Genomic DNA, 22,327 nt, shown 5'->3' with positions numbered 1-22,327 from the left:
TGACGTCTAGTGTTGCAATGCCCTTATGTATGTGTGTAATTTAAGGGAGTTCAGTTTAAAAACAACCCTGTATCTCAGGATGTGCTTAACAAGGGGAAATAGCAACAGGTGCCTCAGGAACTTTGGCTAGTGGGAGAGGGATATGAATACCCTGGATCAGGGTGGTCAGCAACATTTGACACCTTCCCCCTTTAGCCATTGTGCTGCCTTCCCAAATCTTGGTATGTGAGGTGCTGGACATCTGACAGAATCCTCCCTCCTCCTTCCTAAAGCCTAGTTAGTGCTTTCCCAGTTTTGGGAAGAACATGGGAGGGTTCTAGTACCCTGCCAGAGCCTTGTGCCTCCTTCCTAAAGCCCAGTGCATCAGTTACCCAGCTTTGGGGAGGCAGCGTGAGGGCTGGAGGAGCTCTTAAATTTGGCGTCACTTCCCCACCCACTGGGTTCCAGGTTCAAGCACTCTTGCGGCTCCCTTGGTCTGAGAGTTAATGGCACCACAATTTTAAAAGGATGTTGACAATTTGGGATGTGTGCAGAGGAGGGTGACCAAGATGATCAAGGGTCTGGAAACTAAGCCTTATGAGGAGTGCTTGAAGGAGCTGGGTTTGTTTAGCCTGGAAAAGAGGAAGAAGAAGAAGAAGAAGAAGAGTTTGGGTTTGATATCCCACCTTTCACTCCCCTTCAGGAGTCTCAAAGCGGCTAACAATCTCCTTTCCCTTCCTCCCCAACAACAAACACTCTGTGAGGTGAGTGGGGCTGAGAGACTTCAGAGAAGTGTGACTAGCCCAAGGTCACCCAGCAGCTGCATGTGGAGGAGCGGAGACGCGAACCCGGTTCCCCAGATTACGAGACTACCGCTTTTAACCACTACACCACACTGGCTCTCAAAGCTCTCAGGAGACTGGCTCTCAGGAGACTGAGGGGAGTTATGATAGCCATCTTCAGATATCTTAAGGGCTGTCACATGGAGGAGGGAACATGCTTCTTTTCTCCCTCTCTGGAGTGTAGATCTTGAACCAATGGCTTCAAGTTGTAAGAAAGGAGATTCCAACTAAACATTCAGAAAAACTTCTGACAGTCAGAGCTGTTTGGCAGTGGAACAGACACCCACGAGAGGTGGTGGACTCTCCTCCCTTGCAGGTTTTTAAGCAGAGGTTGGCTGGCCATCTGAGATTCCTGGTTTGCAAGGGGTTGGACTAGATGACCATTGGGGTCCCTTACAACTCTATGTTTCTGTGATTCTATGATTCTAAGTACCCCATATCTTCTTTTCACAATGTCCAAGGGGCTGCGAAAGGAAAGTGGTGATGGATTTTTTTCTTCACCTAACTTGTCTTAGGATCCAAATCTCTATGGAGGTTGAACAAGGAGAAATTTATGACTTAATAGCAAAATAACTACTTTATATTGACATAGCAATTTAAGTCTAACTATTCAGAACAAGGACTCAAAGGGGGAAGTGCATGAGGAAGGCAAGTATTAATGCTGGACGGGGTCATTAAGAATCCCAGTGCTTGAGGCAATGCTTCCTAATATGATTTCATAATTTTTCTACATTAAATTTGAGTCACTGACAAATAAATATCTTTGTTAAATTATGCTTTTACTGGAATTAAGGCTCTTTCTGTGCTGAGGGAGAGAGGGGGCAGAGGAGGACTGGAAAGCTGCAAGCTGAATTGAGCCAGGGACCTGCTTGTGATATAGAAATTTAATCAATTATTGAATGAATGAATGAATGATGTCTGAGTTATGCTTGTTGCTATTTGAACAGAGCTATGGGGGATGCGGGTGGTGCTGTGGTCTAAACCACTGAGCCTCTTGGGCTTGCCGATCAGAAGGTTGGTGGTTCGAATCCCTGCGATGGGGTGAGCTCCCGTTGCTCGGTCCCAGCTCCTGCCAACCTAGCAGTTCGAAAGCACATCAAAGTGCAAGTAGATAAATAGGTACCGCTCCAGCAGGAAGGTAAATGGCGTTTCCGTGAGCTATGAGAAGCAGCTTAATCATGCTGGCCACATGACCCAGAAAAACTGTCTGCGGACAAATGTCGTCTCCCTCGGCCAGTAAAATGAGATGACCCAGAGTCGTTTGCGACTGAACTTCAACTGTCAGGGGTCCTTTACCTTTATGCACCTATGCATGAAATACTCACTGCAACCCTAGATACTCACTAGGGATTAAGATATTGTTTCTGTAAAGTTTTGCAATCCTAAAAATTGCTGTGCACCTCACCGTCTATTTAACTAGTCTAAGGACCGTTACAATGGAGTGAATTTTGTAATCTTCATACTACATAACCTGTATGAGAGAGGATTTTATGAGATTACTGCATTGTGTGTAGCTATATTTGAATTCATGGTGGCTTCCTTTTGCTAACTAAACTAAGCCTGATACCTATCAGTCTTGCCAGTTGTTAAAACACACACACACACACACACACACACACACACACACACTATTTGCAAGGATCAAATATATAATGGAAAGTTGTCCCCCCCTCCTTTGACACTTTCTTTTTTTGGGTATTTCCTATTTGAAACTGCTTGAAGTATAGTCTCCAGATAGCCATGCTTGGTAGCAGCTATGTGATTATGTTTAAAAATACACCCACGGAACATACTCAGTGCTACAGAAGAAATATTATATAAAAAGATGGGGTTATCCCAAAGTCATTCACCTCAGGATACATTACAATGAATGAATTGCAACTGAGAATGAGATCCGTATGCAGCACAACCTCTGGACACTTCCTGCAAATGTACCTTGAAACTTCTGTAAAATCTCCAAGGATAAATAAACTTATTATTACCTAGTTTCGAGCATTTTAATGCTATATGCTGGTGAAAGAGAGCAATAGGAGAGGGAAAAAAAGATGAAAAAGCAAACACACATTCCAAATTGCAGCACTGTAAGACCATTCTACTTTCTCAGTGCATAATCAACTAACACACCCACTTTTGCTGTATCCTGTATAATGTGGCAAATGGGAATTTGAGCACCTCACCGTAGGGACGATGCACAAGGACCAGATGTGTATAGAGGAAACTCCTACCACTTTGGGAGATATGAATACATTATCCCTCCCTTCCCACATTTCACAACTTGTATGAAAAGAAGAAACAGGAGTCATTAGCGTCTGCTTTGTTTACGCTTGTTTGTAACACCAGAAACCACCCCATATGTAGATACTGTGGGAGGAAGCCAATTGTGTTGCAGTAACCAGAAGAAATTTGACGCCCTAATGTTTCAGTTCGGCCCCTCCTCAGCAATTCAACATGATTGGTGGCAACAGATGAAAGTCTCCAGCTGATGTGTTAATAGATTAGCAAGTCAGATATACCAAAATGAGAATTAATTGAACAGATCTCTTGGCAAATTGGGAGGGGGGTGGTTATAAAGTGCTGGTGTGCTGCCTGCTGATGGCAGACCCTGAAAAGTGCCTCTACCATGAAACAAAAGGGCATAAATCATTTCATACAAATATGTAGCCTTCACAGAAGCTCATCTCAGTGTGAGCAGAAGGAAGCGAGGATGGTCAGTAGCAGAGGAATCCTGCATGTAAAAGAATACATGTGGTAAGAGGTGGGAAAAAGTAGTCTGAACTTTTTCTTTTTAAAAAAATGCTTTATAAGTCCAAAAGCATAGCCAATAAAAGGCTGATCTGACTTAAAGCAACACAGTCGTTCTAAACTGTGGTGGGCATGGCTTTGAGGTGCATTTCCTGAATTATGAGGCATTGCATTTGAGGGAAGACAAGATGCGTTGATAACACTTTTGTCTCACATTAGATTCTCTCTTGGTTCATATATTGGCTGATAGTTGCCACTTGTGTCTGGACAGGGCTTTGAGGCTTAAGTCATGTGTTTGGGTTGCCTAGAGCAAGCCTGTGGAATTATTAGATACATTACAGTATTTACATTTCTGGAGTTTGTTGTTGTTGTTGTTTCATTATATGCTAGTAAAAGAGACATATAAAACACATTATGCCACCCCTGTCTGCCCACATAGAATCATAGAATTCTAGAGATGGAATGCAGGATGGGGTAGTTGTTTCTCAGGCTCCCATAATGCATGAAATAATCCACCTTGCTGTCCTCCTTCAAGCTCCCCTTCAGTTCTTCAAAAACCTGGCAGGATGTGAGCTAGAGCTAAGCTACAGTTTCTCAGAAGACGTTGCTCTGAGAAAATTTCTGAGATGTTTCTTTTTCGTCATCCCTTTGAAAAGAAGGCTGCTTAGTAGAATTTTCTCCAAATATTGTCCATAATTTTTCTGGGTTGGCCGTCATTTCCATGTTCTGGAATGCATTCAACCAGGGACAGTGAGGAGGGTGCAAAAGGATGGCCAGGATGCCAACACAGTTGTTGTGCTGCTGCCACTTACAGTTGTGTGGCAGGAAGGGGTAACTTAGTGAAAAAGATAGACATTGTGCTACTGCCAGTGCTAATAGTAAGACCTGCCTCAATAAACTATTGGGAAAATTTCACCTCCCCATGGAGAAAATCAATGTGGTGAAATTGTTTCCCCAATTTCTTTGCCCTCAAGTAGGATGGTGAATTTTGAGAAACTGTTTGCACAAAGGTAACGGTAAAAGGTAAAGGACCCCTGGATGGTTAAGTCCAGTCAAATTTGACAATGGGGTGTGGTGCTAGTGTTTGCCCACAGTCAGATTTCCAGGTCATGTGGCCAGCATGACTAAACTGCTTCTAGCGCAATGGGACATTGTGACGAAAACCAGAGTGCACACAAATGTTGTTTACCTTCCTGCAACAGTGGTACCTGTTTATCTATTTGCACTTGCGTGCATTTGAACTGCTAGGTTGGGAGAAGCTGGGACAAAGCAACAGGAGCTCATCCCATTCTGCAGATTCGAACTGCTGACCTAATGATCTGCAAGCCCAAAAGGCTTGGTGGTTTAGACCACAGTACCACCTGCATCCCAAAGCTCTAATATGGACACTCAACTGGTTTGGGGTGCTAAGTTCATTTGGCTTATTTAGCTAGCCATCATGCAATAATACCAACTGGAGGTACTGTAAATCGGGTCCTCCCTTAAAGAGGGCACGTATTGCGGTGAGACCTGGAAAACCAACACCCTGTGTTGTGGGTGGGTACGACTGGTCAGCCACAACACCCGACTGGTAGGTCCCTCGAAGCTGGGTACAATCTGGCCAATGGGACACAGTTCAAATGGTTCGAGGGATCTATTTATGCCCATGCACGTGACCCAGAGCTTCCTCTTTCGGCGCGTGCATTCAGAACACCCGCCCACCTCTCCCTACTTTTAGGGCTTGTTGTGCTTGACCTTGCTATGCCATCGTGTGTTGTCTGTCATTGGGACAGGGGCATGGCAGGGCTTTCCCCCACTTGGTTGATTGGCTGTTGCCATTTGGGTTTCGCCTGCTGCGTAGCAAATCTTCACAACTTGTAAGGTTGCAGATAGGCTCTGGTTCAGGTGAAAGGGATGGGAGAACGCTCTCGCCATCCCTATGTGAAGGGTATTCCGTTATAGGAATCCAGGGACTTGATGGTTTGGTCAACCCCTGAGAGGAGGTTGTGCCCGTGCCTGAGTCCAGGGGGAGATTTGGGTGACGGAGTTAGCCTGTTCCTGGCTTTCCGCTTATCCAGGTGTTCACCCTTAGATGACCTATGCTGGAACCCTGGGTCAGCACTACCTGCATGGCAGGGGGCTAGTCAAACCAGAGCCTATGCAACCAGTCACTTTCTGTAAACAATAAAGTTGTGGCCTAAATTCTGCCAAAAACCAAAACCAAAATTTTGAGTCAAGTGTGAATTTATTTAGGGGGCAGGTTTCTGGGTCTGAACACGCAATGTCTAGTCTCTGTGGAAGCTAAGTATTATTCATGTGGCACTATCAGCATACACCACACTTTACTGAAAAACATTAAGTAAGCAACAGGCCCTTCCCTCAAGGAGTTTGCAGTCTCGCACATTATTTAAAAGATTTTTTTTTAAAAAAAGGGAAGTAGAATAGAAGTAAGTCTGGGCTTAAAATCAGACAAAATATCAACATAACATTTAAGAATTAATAAATGGAAAGCGTACAGCTGAAAAACATACAAGTCTAGTGGCTCGCAAAATGTCTCTGTTGCCCGTTCCCTTCTTATCAAATAACATCAGAATCAAGTTAGGAAAGAAAGGGGAAAAGTGAAGAGCAGCTTATGACATTTTGATTGGTGGTGTTTTGCCCTGAAATACACTGCTTATGCTACTAGCCTAGAGGGTATCTCGTTCTGCCAGGACTCACATGTTATTTTTAGAGCAAAATAGAATGTAGCACATTTCAGGAATTTTAAACTACCTTCAAGGCACTGGTTGAACTTTCGCAGACATCTTGTTTGTATTAGTGAAGAGAAACAAACTGTAAAATTACTTTCCTATGAAATACCGGTAGGTATGCACTGCGTATTTTAATTAGAAACAGCTTTTAGCACAACAATTTCCTCTTTGCTAAAGAGTCCAATGATTTTTTTTTAAGGATACATGTACTAGCAAATGCTGAAAGCTAGATATGAAATCGGAATTTGCTTTTGGCTTCTTAGCTGTTCTTCCTGGAGTAACGGAGAGAAGGTGGTCTGTGTGTGTGTTGGTGGGGAAGGGATAATGGAAGATAAATACTCCACCCATATATCCACCCATATATAATTATGAGGGTGTTTATCACGTAGTTATGTAAGGCAGTTTTCCATTTTAATATACTCAGTAGATTCGCCTAGTCTTTGTGAAAAAAGTTAAATATCTGGGTGTAAACTTGTCGGAGAAAAACTTGAATTTATATAGATTTATATATAGTAGATTTATATAGTGGATTCATTTATATAGTAGATTCATTTTAGTACACAGTACTAGGACTAGGTGAGAGAGGGAAGCAAATCAGACAAGTTAGTAACCTCCCCTTTCTCTTTTCAACTTCAACTTCATTTTTCTCTTTTCAGCTGCAACACTACAAGTCAATGCCATAATTAAAATTACCTTTATTGGCACCCAGTTCTGCCCACCACTAACAAAACACCTCTTCCAATTCAGGTTTTTTACTATAAGGAAAGCTGTGTCGGCATTAGGCAGGATGTACTGAAGTTGCGGGCTTGTCTCACTTCCCCTTTTCTCAATCTCTTATGGCTCCCAGCAAGTGCGTTTGACTGATATTCTTCAGAAAGTTCAGAATAATGTGCAGGTGTGCTCACATCAGTAGAACGGAAAATGCAGGAGCTACCTTATTCCAGTTTAGACTATTAGTCTGCCTAACCCAGTATTGTTTACTCTGGCTAGTAGCAGCTCCTATCATTTGCATTTTCCTATCACCTGATCCTTTTAACGAGAGGTATCAGGCAATGGCCCTAGGGGCCTTCTGCATGCAAAACACACCCTGTATCACTGAGCTACTGCCCTATCACACTATCCTAAATTCCCCACCCAGATTATCTCCCATAAAGGCACAGAGAAGGCTGAGAACTTTGAGCAAAGGACTACAGCGCGTTTTCTCACACCATTCTCTCCAAAATCGATCCCAGAAGCACCAGTAGGTGCCACTACAGTAGTGTTATGTGTCCATAACTGGCTGCAGAATAAGGTGGAGGGGAGGTGTTGTAAAAACGCCCTGGGGTGCCCCTGCAGCCCCCGAACTCTGAGCTTCCTCCGGTATGCGCAGCTCTGGAAAAGGCATTCCCCTTCTTCTCCAGTGCGCTTCAGTGACATATACCAACTGGTATATGCACACTAATCTGCTGGCATAACACGACATCGTAGAGCTAATCTACGTATTTATTTACACACTACATACAAAGGAATCATTGCATCCTTTCTCTCCAGCTCTGAGAGAACAGACAGGACAAAAGCAAAAGTAAAAGTAAAAGTACAGTGTAACAGTACACATAGCGAAAGAGAGATCTTCCGTTCCCACACTTTCCCAGACACCAATCACATCTGCAGCATCGGAGGCATGGAATCCTAACAGAGAAGGCTGAGATCTTTGAGCAAAGGACTGCAGCATTCTCTCCAAAATCAACCCCAGAAGCACCAGTAGATGCCACTATAGTAGCGTCATTTGTCCATAACTGGCTGCAGCGTAAGGTGGAGGGGTGGGGGCAGGACATCGCACAATGACAGTAAGAATGGCTGAGGGTCCAGTGAATCCTGGGCTGGTTCAGGCCTTCTTTGCCTACAGAATGAACCATTTGGGGGGACTTTCAGTGGCTGCCATCAGCAGGCAGCCCACTAACCATATTCCCACCCACCTGTATGTTCATCAGGCAAAAGGTAGAGGTCAGTGATGGAGTGATACCTGCATCACTCTGGCTTGGTTGGAGGCCAACTGGCTTAGCTGGGATAGCTGGGTGGAGGAGCCCCTCTGCCTAATCAAGTGCCCCCCGCCCCCCACCAGCCTGGCATAAGGGTACTTTGGATTGCTCTGCCCTTATTGAATTTGCCATTTTTACCTTTAAGTGTGATCATGATTTGTTTCCAGTGCAAAAGCATCCTGGTGAATAAATTAAAGCCCAGAAAATTTAAATTTATGGCATATAGGATAGGATTAGCAAGAAAATGCTTAAAGAAGAAGAAAATAGGAAGCTGTGATCTCACATAGTGTCTTCATTTACTCTGTATACAATCACATAAAAAATCCACCACCAGCAGCAGCAGCAGGAATGTCTAGCAGCATTTATAAAAATAGCATGTTCTTTCACTAGCTTTTATATATATATATTTAAAAAAGCAGTGTAAAAGAACATTTTTTATCTAACGCTATTATGGCTTTTTGCACTGCCATCAGAAACCACATACAACAACAATTGAAAGAGCAACAGCAAATCTCTTATACTGATCTCTGCATGTATTTTAACACCTGGAGAGTGTTTTAATGAAATGACAAAGTGCCAAGGTTGAGGCCAGGAAGGGAAGAGAATATCATTATTATAAATGTCGAAATACTTAAGAGTTCATGTTCCATACTGTCAGCCTGAGTTTTTGGACACCTATGGTAGCCAAAGTAGGATATGTGGTACTTCCCAAGTATGCAATGAAAAGAAATTATTCTTTTAAAAAACATGTTGCAGTTCTTTCCCCCCTAATAAATCTGTATGTTTTGCTTTAATTTTGCAGCTTCTATCCAGAAGAACGTTACTCGTGTGCACAAATTGATAGTTTATAGAGAAGTGCTCTTTAAACACTCATTTACATTTTGAGTTGGGCATAATAGTTTTGTTTTGGAAGATTCGGCCATATATGGCCTAAACTCAGCATTTCTTGGGCAGCTTTGCTTCCCATAAATTATCATGCTCTAGAACAATGGATGCAACCTTGTATTATATGCCTTCTTTAAAGGGAGCGCTATTCAATGTTTGCCCACATTGTAGAAAAGCATCCTGGAAAAGGCACAACAGTAGCATCGCAACTTATATTGTGAGAGGGAAGACTATAATGTTTCTAAAGCCATTCAGACTGTGTTGAATGCCTTCAGGCTGCTTTCAAGGTTGAGCAAAGAATTGTAAGGCACTCCATGTCCTGAAAAGTGCTTAATTATCATGAATAATTATTAGCAAAAGCTTCCCCCGTCCCTTACACCCAGGGGTAGCCAAGAAGTGTGTAACTCTACCACTAAGATAAGAGGTAGGCTTGCCATGCATAAAATTATTTTCCATATCATTGAGTTCCAAAGCAACTCATTTGCTTCATTGACTTCATACACTGAGAATGCAATATTATACATGATTGAGCGTGGGTAATTCCCACTAAATTCAGTTTGGGCTTCTTTCCTAGGTAGTAGGATACAGTGGTACCTCAGGTTAAGTACTTAATTCGTTCCGGAGGTCCGTTCTTAACCTGAAACTGTTCTTAACCTGAAGCACCACTTTAGCTAATGGGCCCTCCCGTTGCTGCCACGCCGCCGGAGCACGATTTCTGTTCTCATCCTGAAGCAAAGTTCTTAACCTGAGGTACTATTTCTGGGTTAGCGGAGTCTGTAACCTGACGCATATGTAACCTGAAGCGTATGTAACCCGAGGTACCACTGTATAGGATTACAGCCTGAAGAGGAAATAGCATAGACCTCCATGAAATGGCAGATCACACTTCTAACTCTTTGGATGGGTTGTGATATGGATGGAAGTGAGCTTGTCTAATAGTTGCTTTTGTCTATATGTCTCTTCATCCTCTTTACCTTGATTCTCATGGAGGAGGAAAGAGGAACGGAGCAAAGGGCATCAGAGGAAGAAACACAGATATACAAGCAGGGCTCTTTTCTTTTTCAACCAGAACTCAGTTCCGGCACCTCTCAGGTGGGCGCCATTGCCATTGTAAGAGAACCAGGGAGGCGTTCAAGGTGAGTTTCGGCACCTCTTTTTCTAGAAAAATAGCACTGGATATAAGGCCCTCCCTATTTTTACCCTTCCTCTTCTTTATTCCTCAATTTCACTCTCAGCTAGTTTCCTTTGTCTGCCTGTCTGCCATCTGAAAGCAGTGGGGCCTGTTTATTAAAGATTTTTGTACTTCCGCAACTTCAGGTCACCTCTGAGGATGTTTATATATTCCTTGTTTTTCCTCCGTGGCCCCCATTGGGCTGCCTGGTTGCTGGCATTCATGAAATGAGTTTGCTATTTAGAGGGAGTGAAATACCGAATGGGCATAGTTGGAAGGCACATTATTATTGATGGCTATGGTGCGCTTTCACCTGCTGTGACATTGCACTGGTGAACAGAGCCTCATGCTCAATCCTACACAATGTTGGAGCACAGAATAATTACAAGTCAATTTTCAACGTGGTACAATAATCAGGAAAGCAAAGAAAGCAATCATTAGACTTTAAAAGATAAAAGCAGTAGTGGGGAAAGGCAGGTTTGTAGCATCTTATCTTTGTTTGAGGGTGAAAAAAACCCCAAATTTATTAGCCAAATGGGGCAAACTGTTCCCCGACGCACATGAACACAGAGAAAAATGACAGATACACGAGTTGGTGACAGGCAGAGCTTTTCATTCATTTCAAACAATACATTTGCAGCAAATAGTCAAGCCCTCTGAGGAAACGTATGGTCATAGGTAGCATAGCACATCAGTTGCAAAATTGTTTTCAGTAATGAACATCTGCAGTCGAGTCATAAATATGCAGTGGGAAGAGAGAGATTGGCAGATGTGTGAAGTTGTGAGAGGGAACTGATCTCTCCCAAGAGAATATTCCTTTGAAAGCATAAACTGAACAGAATGTGAGATGCAGGAATCATAAAGGAACAGAAGAGATAGATTATGACTCAGGAGATCTGGGGAACCCTTCCCAGTTTTATTAAGGGTTTCTATAGGACACAGGAATGATTTCATGGTTTTTATCCATGCATTCCAAATGCTTAAGTCTGCTCAGAAAACCCCCACCCCACCCCAGCACCTACAGGTTAGGCTAGAATGTCTATGTATGATGAGAGGTTTGGGGAAGGGTTAGTGTTTGTGAATTCTTTAGAGTAAATAGAGTAGGACAAAATGGTGTCAGTAAGCGTCCCACTTATATTGCGATCACTTTATAACTAATAGTGCAATCCTACGTATGTCTGGACATTTCTCTAGTTTGACCATGTTCTGAAGGTAAAGGTAAAGGGACCCCTGACCATTAGGTCCAGTCGTGACTGACTCTGGGGTTGCGGTGCTCATCTCGCTTTATTGGTTGAGGGAGCCGGCATACAGCTTCCGGGTCATGTGGCCAGCATGACTAAGCCACTTCTGGCGAACTAGAGCAGCGCATGAAAATGCCGTTTACCTTCCCGCTGGAGCGGTACCTATTTATCTACTTGCACTTTGACGTGCTTTCAAACTGCTAGGTGGGCAGGAGCAGGGACCGAGCAATGGGAGCTCACCCCGTCGCGGGGATTCGAACCGCCGACCTTCTGAGCGGCAAGCCCTAGGCTCTGCCACAGCGCCACCCACGTCCCTGAATGTTATAAAGACAGACAGGCAAACTTTCTAAGTGTGGTAGGAGTAAGTAAGATTTGCCATATATTTTCCATCCAGAACACCATGTCCAGGAGCGGCCAGCATAATGGAGGAAAGACCCACCATTCCAACGGTGGTGTTGCTGCCATTTATGGGACACAGTGCAGGGGCGAGGTTGAGGCTGTGTAAAAACAATGGCAGAGCCAACCTGGCAATCCCGCAAGAGTGTTGCCTTCTTGCTGTCCCTAAAACCATCTAGGTATGTGGCAGCAATGACGTAACTCGGAAGGTGGCTCTGTAGCAGCACCACACCATGCCCCCCCCCCCCAAATCCAGCAAGCGTTTTGGCATACAGCAAACGTATGTAGAAACCATGCCCACCAGAGGGCAGCCTGAAGATGGTTGGGCAGCGTCCCATTCTCCCCGATGGAGCAGCCTCCAGTGAGGTCTACCACCTTTTAGTATCTGTGTTTCTTTACCCCACTATACAGAGTTTTCTCAATATCCCCCAGCAGGGGTGCCAACTTGAATAAAATAATCAGTCACAAGACACACACATGCCATTTGAAGGGCAATGCCCATCAAGTTGGGGGGGGGGCTATCACCTTCTAATATTTTATTGAGGGGATGAAGGGACCTCAGCCCCTAGGAGTTGACTCCTATGTCCCCCAACCCCTGTCAGTTCTGCCTTCTGCATTTCTAGGACAAACCCCAATGTCTCGTAGACAATGTACTCTCTGACGCACATTGGGTACAAGATGCAGTATCTTTTCAGCCGGCTCCATGGCCCTTTAAGAATACAGAATCTCTGCAAATGTTGACACTCATTATCATGCAATGTTTCCATTCCATTCCTATTACAGTCCTCTTGAGGCTTCCAGCCAAAATAAGGCCAGTTATAATATTAGCAACAGGCGTGTTTTTTCTTTCAACTGACGAAGACTTCAGCTGAACTCTTTTAATTTTAATGAAATATTTTGTGTGCTTTTCTCTAAAAGGAAATGAGGTCCTAAAAAGTGAGTTAAAAAACAATAAGACGCCGACAACAAACTCCTCTCCTGGGGATATAAGCTCCAAAGTGTGCAATTCTGTTTCTATTAAGTCAATAGGAATTTCTCCACTGATTTCAACAAAATAAAATAATTTAATCACCATGAAACATCATTATTTGCTTTCCTGTTTGTAACAGATATTTAGAAAGCTTCTGCAATATAAGTTACTTGCATTTTTATAGGTCAAATAATATGGAGATATATAAATGTGATAAATAAATAAGTAAATAAATAAATAAAAATCTTCCCACAGAGAATGAGATCAGATATATTGCTAATTTTGCCAGTAAACTGAAAGACTACAGTCATGATTTTTGAATGAATTTCTTACATTTTTCATATCGGATTCATAAATACCACTATGCAACTGAAATCAACTTCCCAAGATTGTGAAATCAGCATTTGTGAAAGAAAAGTCTTCACCATTTATGGAGGATAAATGTCAGAGGACACAGTATATATATATATAGAGAGAGAGAGAGATTAGAAAATGGCTTACTTAAAAAAGCAAAGCAAAGCTGGATGCTGCAGAAATGGACGGTGACCACAGCTGCATTTCGTATTTTGTGAACTGCTTGTGCTAGGCTGAGGCTGAACTCCTCTACTTATGTGAAAGTAAGCGGAGTTAAAATCAGTCAGACTTTCCAAATAACAATAGCTGGGATTGGGCTACAAAAGGGGAGTTCCTTCTGTAGGAGTTCATAAATAAATGTGCTATACAAAGAGATAGGTGGGCACAAGTCAACAAGGAAAACCTGGATGACACACTTAAACCGTAGAAACATTTCTGCCAAAATCAATGAAATTAAAGAAGGAGAGGGAGAGGGAGAATGCTTCATATAGCCAGTTGGAAGGTAATACCTTTAAAAACAGGGAATTGTTCATTGGAGTGACAATAGCAAGGGTCCACAACTATGTATTTACTAACCACATCTGGATGAAGGGACATGGGACAGTATTGGGGTTACCTTCCCTCCTACTTCCTCTTAAATCACAGTTTTCCTGCTTCTTCCCATTCTGTAGGAAGAGTCTGACAAGCCAAGTTCCATTAGATAAATAAAGTAGTCATTTAGCCCAAACCAGAAAGGTCCTGTCAGCATCTCCCCTCCCCCAGTTCTCTGTTTAGTAGTAGCAGCAGCGCACAGTGCTTCTAACTTACTATCACAATTTGTAGGCCCCAGGGACCAGCACATATATTCAGAAGGTGTGTGTGCCAAGTAATTGTTAACACTTAATCTGAAGTATCTAACACAAGTCCTCACTTCCTGCTCTCTGCTAAACATTGTACTTGACCCTGGGCCACCACTTCATATTTTTCCAGTGACTGCTAAGTGCCCACAATGTTACTCAAACAGCAAGGGCTTTCAAGTAGGACTGCCATTTTTGTATGTTTTTCATTAGTGGGTAGTTGAACTTGGCTAATTCTGTGGTGCTTGACATCTCCTTCAGAGAACAACCACAGAACTGTAGTGCAGGTCATCTCCCTGGAAACAACGAATAGCATTTTTTTTTTTGCTAATTAGAATGTATTCCTTCCCAGCAGTCATTCATTCATATAATTGTAGAGTTGGAAGGGACCCCGAGAGTCATCTAGTCCAACCGCCACAATGCTTTCGCCTCAATCTTCGTGGCCACAGCAGATGGAAATGAAAACAAACAGGCAAACTGCATTTTGTACAAGGTGGTGCAGCTTGAATTGGTATGCACAAGGCACTTCTGAAGAATCAGCACACAGCAAATTAGCCGGCTATCTCCTGGAGTTCCATTTAGCTTTTTAATTACAGATGGGGAATAGTATTTTCCCCTACAATGATACAAAAGCCATTTCCATTAAGAAAATGGGCATGAAGGGAAAAGCAACAATAACACCACACTGTTTCTCTTGTTCTTGTGGCCAACTTATAATGGAGAAGTCAAAAAGTCACCGAATTAAAAAACAAAACAAAACCACATCCCCTTCTTTCTGCTTTATCTACCATGATAAGAAAACCAATATTTCAGTAGAATGTTCACAACTGCAATCAGCACAAAGCCAGGAATTCCATCATATTTACCTCAAGGGAAAACCTTTTCTCACTGTGTCACTTAATCGTCTGGACAATCTTCCATTTCAAAGGAGCAATTTCTTAACTTCTTTCTTTCTAAGCATGCCTTTTAATGGAAATTTCCAGATATGATGTTAATTACATTATGGGTGGAATGTAGAAAAAAGTCAGATCTGCAATACAACTGCTCCATTGGACAGAGACTAATAACTAAAAGGTTTGCACCAACTTGGGTCTCCAGCTGGTTTTGGACTACAGCTCCCATCATCCCTAGCTAGCAAGACCAGTGGTCAGGGTTGGTGGGAATCGTAGTCCCAAAAATAGAGATCCAAGTTTGGGAAACACTGGTTTACAGCAATCCTAACCTAAAACAGCTAGTCAGCAGCAGCAGCAGGGGCCAGTTCCTGCAACAAACCTAGGTGTCTGTTCTGTCCCCATATCCACTCAGGCAAAGCTATTGCAGTTACTAACAGTGTGAGTTGCAACATCAAGGGCTCATTCACTTGTCCACCTTTTAATGTGTTTTAGGCTATCAACCGCTAGCAACAACCTTCTGTTGGAAGGACCAATAGGGCAGACCCTATACAAAAGAATGAATGCACACAAATCTGATACCATAAATGGCAACACACAGAAATAAGAAAACTTTCAAACCTACCAGGCCACTCTATCACTGGCATCAAGACAGTCATTCTTGAACTGCAGGACTTCAAAGAGAAACTCCCGCATGAAATTGCAGCTTATCAGGAAGGTCAGTTCTATTCATTTGGGCCTCAATAAAGACAATGGGTGACACCCAACTCAGTCATACTCAGAGTAGACCCACTGAAATCAATTCATTTCATTGTTTTCAATAGGTCTAATCTGGTTATGACTAACACTGGATATCAGCTGTTTTTCCTGTCCTACTTGATGTTTTAATTTACTCAGCAATGTTAAGATGATTGTGTTATCATCAAATACTGCCCTTGAGAAAATTAAAAAAATGTCCAGTAGCACCACCAACACGGCTACCTACCTGAATCTGCCATTGAGAAGTCACTGTGCTTATTCTGCATACATTTTAATTGAATTCTCACAGGCTGTACAATTTCCATTCATTGCCATGTAACCTCAAACACAAACATGTATCAATATATCTATTTCCTTTACATGGCTGCTAAGGAGTATAGCATCAGATGCATTATTATTATTATTAGGAATTTTTTTTATATAAAGAAGATTGTATAATTCAAATTCCCCCAATACTATCAAGGTACTTAATTTTTCACCTGATAGAATGGCTTAAATACCCTCAGACTTATGGATTTCTGTGGGACACAGAATGAACGGCAGAATAATATGTGTAAAGTTGCATAAAATGGATAACAAAACATATTGAAAGAAGTTTCTTTTATATAGAGAAAGAGAGGGACAATTTAAGCCACAGAACAAGATAGCATTGAATAGACACTTTTGAGCCATTTGCATAGTACTACTGAATTTGGAAGGAGGTTCACAATATGCTCTTTTACACACTTTTTACACACCGCTGCAAACTAAGTGTAGTGCCATGACTGCTTTCATTGCTGGTATGGCAACAGAAGCATATTGGTAAAAATATTACTGGTACGCAGCTTTGCATGTGCAGCTTTCTGCGTGGTGATGGTGTTGAGTAAAGAGTGCATCTGCTAAGTTCAGAAACAAGTTTCTAGATTTTACGTACAAACATAAGGCATGAAACAGCCATCTTTTGTATCCTCCACACACATTCCAGCATGTATTGGGATGTACATGCATGTACATTGCCTCTCCCAAATGACCATTCACTGTGATGTCCTCTTTTGCGTCAAAATGGAGTGCATCAGGACCTAGGACCAGACTCAGCAAACCCAACACATGGATTCCAGCTAGCGCAACAGGCCTCCCCCCCCCCCACATGGCCCCCACAGCTCCCCTAAATCTGGTCTGGAGAGTCAGGAAAACTCCCAAAACAGTACGCAGGGGAGGGAAGGGGAAAGCATTCTGTCAGGCAAGCAGAAAGTAAACTATATAGGCATTTTAATTAGTTCACATTCTCGAAAAGGTGGTTGACATCTGCATTTTCCTAGAAAAATGAGGACACAATATTGCTTTGTTGCAATTAATACCCAACATGAAAAAGCTTACTTGCTTAAGTTTCTTTAGATCTTCATCAAGTTCCAAGTTGTCCAAAATAACAGCAACAAACAAACTCAGCAGAATCTACAAAAGGATTTCAAAAACAGAGCCCAATATTAGAAGCAGATAATGAAAGCCTCCCTCTACCAAATAGAAAAAATAACTTTGTCAGTGACAACACGTAAAAGGGGCTTCCTTTTCTCTTGGATCCTGGGTGTGCCAATCACAGAAGTAAGATTTATTTTATGTACATTACATTTTGCAGTGTTTGGTTTCACACTTTACCTCTAAGGTCTGTTTTGGGTTATGTTTTGTAAGGAAAGGCAACCAGTAAGTGCAAATATAATGATGATGATAATAATGATGATAATGGCTGATTCCTTACAAGGGCAAAGTACCTGTTTGGAGAGAGATCTGCATGGAGTTCAATATATAGGACATGGATGGTTTGCATGGACTTGCCAGTCCCCAAATGGCTCTGCTGTGATGCCTGCATGTGCTGAGGAGAAACGAGCTCTATGGAGATACGCCCAAGATGGAGATGGATTGTACTAATTAGTTGGCTTATTAACCAGCACCATTTTCTGGAGTTGGCTCTTTACAAGGGACTAGAACCACCAAGTCACCATGCATCCAATTCACAGTGTCTGCTCTAAAGGATATCATAAAGGTAAAGGTAAAGGGACCCCTGACCATTAGGTTCAGTCGTGGCCGACTCTGGGGTTGTGGCGCTCATCTCGCTTTATTGGCCGAGGGAGCCGGCGTACAGCTTCCGGGTCATGTGGCCAGCAGGACTAAGCTGCTTCTGGCGGACCAGAGCAGCGCACGGAAACGCCATTTACCTTCCCGCCGGAGTGGTACCTATTTATCTACTTGCACTTTGAGGTGCTTTCGAACTGCTAGGTGGGCAGGAGCAGGGACCGAGCAACAGGAGCTCACCCCGTCGTGGGGATTCGAACCACTGACCTTCTGATCGACAAGTCCTAGGCTCTGTGGTTTAACCTAAAGGATATCATGGGCAACTAAAAAAAAAAAGTATGCTAAAAGATGTGCATTTATGAAAAATTTGTTCTTCCTTGCCACCAAATGGTGCTCAAATTTAATAATAATAACTATTATTATTATTATTATTATTATTATTATTATTATACTTTACCCACCTGACTGGGTTTACTAATAATATAAATGCTATTAAATACAATAAAATAGCAATTATGGAACATTTTGGATTGCATTTTTTTTACAAAAATGTAAATATTTAGCTCAACTCTGTTTCAGACTGTGGCCCTAGCTAGAATGATATTGAAAAGCTGTGCCTGATATTATCAAGGAATTGTGCAGTAGCTGTGAAATACGCTGCAGTTTAATCTGTGGTTATTTCCAGTCTCTATAGCTGAGAATGATAGACACACAATGGAGATTTTTTTTACCGAATGTCAAAAACAAATCTAGAACATTATCACAAAAGAACAGTTAAACCTCAGCTTATTATTTGTTTAACTTCTTCCATTCCCTTCTGGATTTTAATAATAGACTTCACTTTGAACACAGTTTTTGTTTTTCAAACCTAAACTCCATTCCAGCTTCTGCTGTGAAAGCTATTCATTCTCTCCAGCTCTCTACAGATCCAGCTCCAAGTGCATACAATTAGCACTTTTGAGCTTTAACCCGCCTTCTCATTGTCATTTACTGCAACCTTTTTCTGCTCTTTTATCCACTTGTCATTGTGTCACCATATATTCTTAGGGCTTCACTTCCCTTCTTCCCCTCTTTTTTAAGAAGTGGAAATAAACTGAACCCCGTTTAGTAGTGTGGTGGGGTTGGTTCTGTTCCTCAAATAGTGGTGGTGCCACCATTATACAAATGTAATAGAGAAGTGGCAAATCTCACTGCAATTGCATCGTCTTGCAGTGTGTGTGTGTGTGTGTGTGTGTGTGTGTGTGTGTGTGGTTTTAGGAGGGGGGGCAGGTGGACTGTACTATGAAAACTCAATATGCATTCCAGATGTAGGGTCTGCACTATCTGAACCAGAGAGGGAAAGGAACTATCACTCCATCATGCAGCTGCGGTGAGTTTCATAAAAGCTCCATCTCCTTCATTGTGAAGTGAATTGCAGAAGACAACCAACTTCTTTAAACCACTCTAGAGTTCTGTTGGAGTGGAACCAACCAGTTATTCTTAGGAACTTGGGGTAGGGGATGGGGTGGAGTATAGGATTTATTTAGGGACTTTGAGATCCCTGAAAAACTGCTCTGCTGGGCCCAAGGGTAGTCCCACATGGAGCACATTGCAATAAGGCTTGAGGTCACCAGTGACCATAATCTGTGAATCATGACAGCTAGAGGGAAAGTACAGTGATGATCGGTGTAGGTTTCTGCTTCACTGTAGTCCCCGATTTCATTGTGAACTGTGACAGGTACCCTGTCTTCTCCTGCAGAGCAATGGGTCTGTTAACAAGAAGGTTGGTGGTTCGAGTCCACCCAGTGACGGCTGTGGGCAGCATTCCTGCATTGCAGGGGGTTGGACTAGATGACACTTGGGATCGCTCCCCAACTCCACAATTCTATGATTTCATGATTGTAGGTAGCATCTGCAATATTATATTATGAAAAGGAGTATGGTCGTGTTTACAAACAACTTCCTGTGCTAGTGCAAAGACTGGCCACCATAAGCTGCAGGGCTGAACTTCATGTTCCATCAAATAATTAAAACAGGGGAAATCTAGACACAAAGGGGCAAGCTTCCACCTGCGAAACCATGCTGAATACTCATTTGCCATTCTGTGTGCCTAGTTTACTGTGCTACCTGTGAGTGCTTCCATACCAAAAACAGTATGGAGAGCCAGTGTGGTGTAGTGGTTAAGAGTGATAGACTTGTAATCTGGGGAACCGGGTTCGTGTCCCCGCTCCTCCACATGCAGCTGCTGGGTGACCTTGGGCTAGTCACACTTCTTTGAAGTCTCTCAGCCCCACTCACCTCACAGAGTGTTTGTTGTGGGGGAGGAAGGGAAAGGAGAATGTTAGCCCCTTTGAGACTCCTTCGGGTAGTGATAAAGCGGGATATGAAATCCAAACTCTTCTTCTTCAATATGCTACAGGGAGGCAATGCAGGGCAAAAGTAGATGCTATACTGGCTATTGCTTACTCCCACCCCATGCTAGTTGAGTTAAAGGGAATGCGGGAGTAGAGAGAGAATCACCTGCGGGAGACAATACTGAGCTAGATCAACCAGTAGTCTGACTCAATACAAGGCAGCTTCCTCAGACAGTTGTAAAATCTGATTTCTCCTGTGCCTTGTTTCATCCACATATGAGCACGAGCAACATTTCAGAAAAGTAAATACATGAAACAGCAAGGCATACAACATACCAGGGTAGCAAAAAGATGATAAAGTATGAAGTAGATAGCGACAACAGGTGCCCACATATGCCCAACAGCATTAAGAGTTTGATCCATGACATCTACCCAGCCTTCCTGTGTAAGGATCTGGAACATGGACATAAAAGCCTAAAAGAGAACATAATCAAACACAAAGCTCAGTTGGGCACGCTTTATCGAAACAAGCGAATAATATCCTGAACCCAATATCCGTGTCAGCAATTGCATGCAGCAATCATAACCTTGCTAGCTAAAATGTGGGTGGAGTTTGGTTTCCTGCTTGTAAAAATGCAATGGGTCACTATAAGACTGTTTTCAGTGCCTCAGAGTTCTGCTTGCTAAGATTCCCAGCTACCTTAGTCTACTCCTATATGCTGTTGTGATATTGCAGGCATGCATTTTCACCCAGAGCACATGATAATCCTGTATGCATGCTGGTTTTTCCTCATCATCAGAAGCAAACATGTAGTTGAAAGGAAAGGTGGGCTGAATCTCTCCATAAAACCCAAGGAGAACACTGCACATGAGTAGCTGAGCTGTAAGTTCTTTTTAAACGCCACCTTTAAGCACCTATCCCCTTTCTGTCTATGCCACTGCGTTAGGTCTTCACTAGGACTCAAGGTCTGTATAGTTAAAGCTATGGTTTTCCCAGTAGTGATTTATGGAAGTGAGAGCTGGACCATAAAGAAGGCTGATTGCCGAAGAATTGATGCTTTTGAATTATGGTGCTGGAGGAGACTCTTGAGAGTCCCATGGACTGCAAGAAGATCAAACCTATCCATTCTCAAGGAAATCACTGGAATCACCTGAGTGCTCACTGGAAGGACAGATCCTGAAGCTGAGGCACCAATATTTCACCACCTCATGAGAAGAGAAGACTCCCTGGAAAAGACCCTGATGTTGGGAAAGATGGAGGGCACAAGGAGAAGGGGATGACAGAGGGCGAGATGGTTGGATAGTGTTCTTGAAGCTACCAGCATGAGTTTGACCAAACTGCGGGAGGCAGTGGAAGACAGGAGTGCCTGGCGTGCTCTGGTCCATGGTGTCACGAAGAGTCAGACACGACTAAAGGACTAAACAAGAACAACAACAGGACTCAAGCCTTTAGCCCAGCACTCTAGAACTCCCTACAAGTAGCGGTTTTGCAGGAGCTGCATCTGTTACTGTTTTATCAGAGTTTATCATTATGCTTCTATTGATACTTTTACTGATCTTGTTGTATTCTGTATGTTCTATACTGCCTTGATATATCTTATGAAGGAAGAATTTATATGAATTTTTCAATAAATGCTAAAAAAAATAAATATGTCCAATATGTTGAAGTTTCATCACTCGTAGATTTCCTCAGATATGTCTCCCTCAGCTTTCTTATACCCATTCATTTGCATAGAGGCTACATTCAAATAAGCTCTTAACTATCAGTGGCCCTGATCCAGCTCTCATCATGAGGTATGAACATGCAACTAGTTGTGTGGGAATATGAATGGGGGATGTACTTTCAGATACACACTGGAATATGTTTCTCATTCTAAGCAAAATAGCAGTGGTCGGCTGCATCCTCCCCCGATACACATATGAAGAGTATCATATCTATTTCCAATTTACACCCACAATTTCCAATCCAGAGTGATATTGTCAGGGAACTGCCATCAGTGTCCGAGGGAGAGAGCAAGCTCCAAAGGGATCCCAGAGAGCGTCCCGGGAGTGGGAGAGGCAGCCCGTCTTCTGGGGAGGAGAATCAACGTAGTTCCAGTGGTGAAGGGGGGCAGATGGGGGAATCGGCGAGGCGGT

General features: G+C 42.8%; 1 protein-coding gene across 8 annotated transcripts in view; it reads right to left on the bottom strand.

Annotated features, from left to right (window-relative positions):
* Positions 1-22,327, bottom strand: part of NALCN (sodium leak channel, non-selective) — a 196,423-nt gene that overhangs the window by 55,971 nt on the left and 118,125 nt on the right. For all 8 annotated transcript variants that reach the window (XM_081002886.1, XM_081002888.1, XM_081002887.1 and 5 more), the window contains 2 exons: positions 20,528-20,665; positions 17,169-17,243 (listed from right to left, as the gene is read on the bottom strand). In XM_081002886.1, the coding sequence (XP_080859012.1) occupies positions 17,169-17,243; positions 20,528-20,665 (213 nt within the window). The remainder of the gene's footprint in view (positions 1-17,168; positions 17,244-20,527; positions 20,666-22,327) is intronic.

The sequence above is a fragment of the Podarcis pityusensis genome, assembly GCF_964106645.2.
Source record: "Podarcis pityusensis genome assembly, chromosome: 4".
NCBI classification, from domain to species: Eukaryota; Metazoa; Chordata; class Lepidosauria; order Squamata; family Lacertidae; genus Podarcis; species Podarcis pityusensis.
The sequence above is the reverse complement of the archived record's forward strand: the minus strand, read 5'-3'. Positions and strand labels throughout refer to the sequence as shown.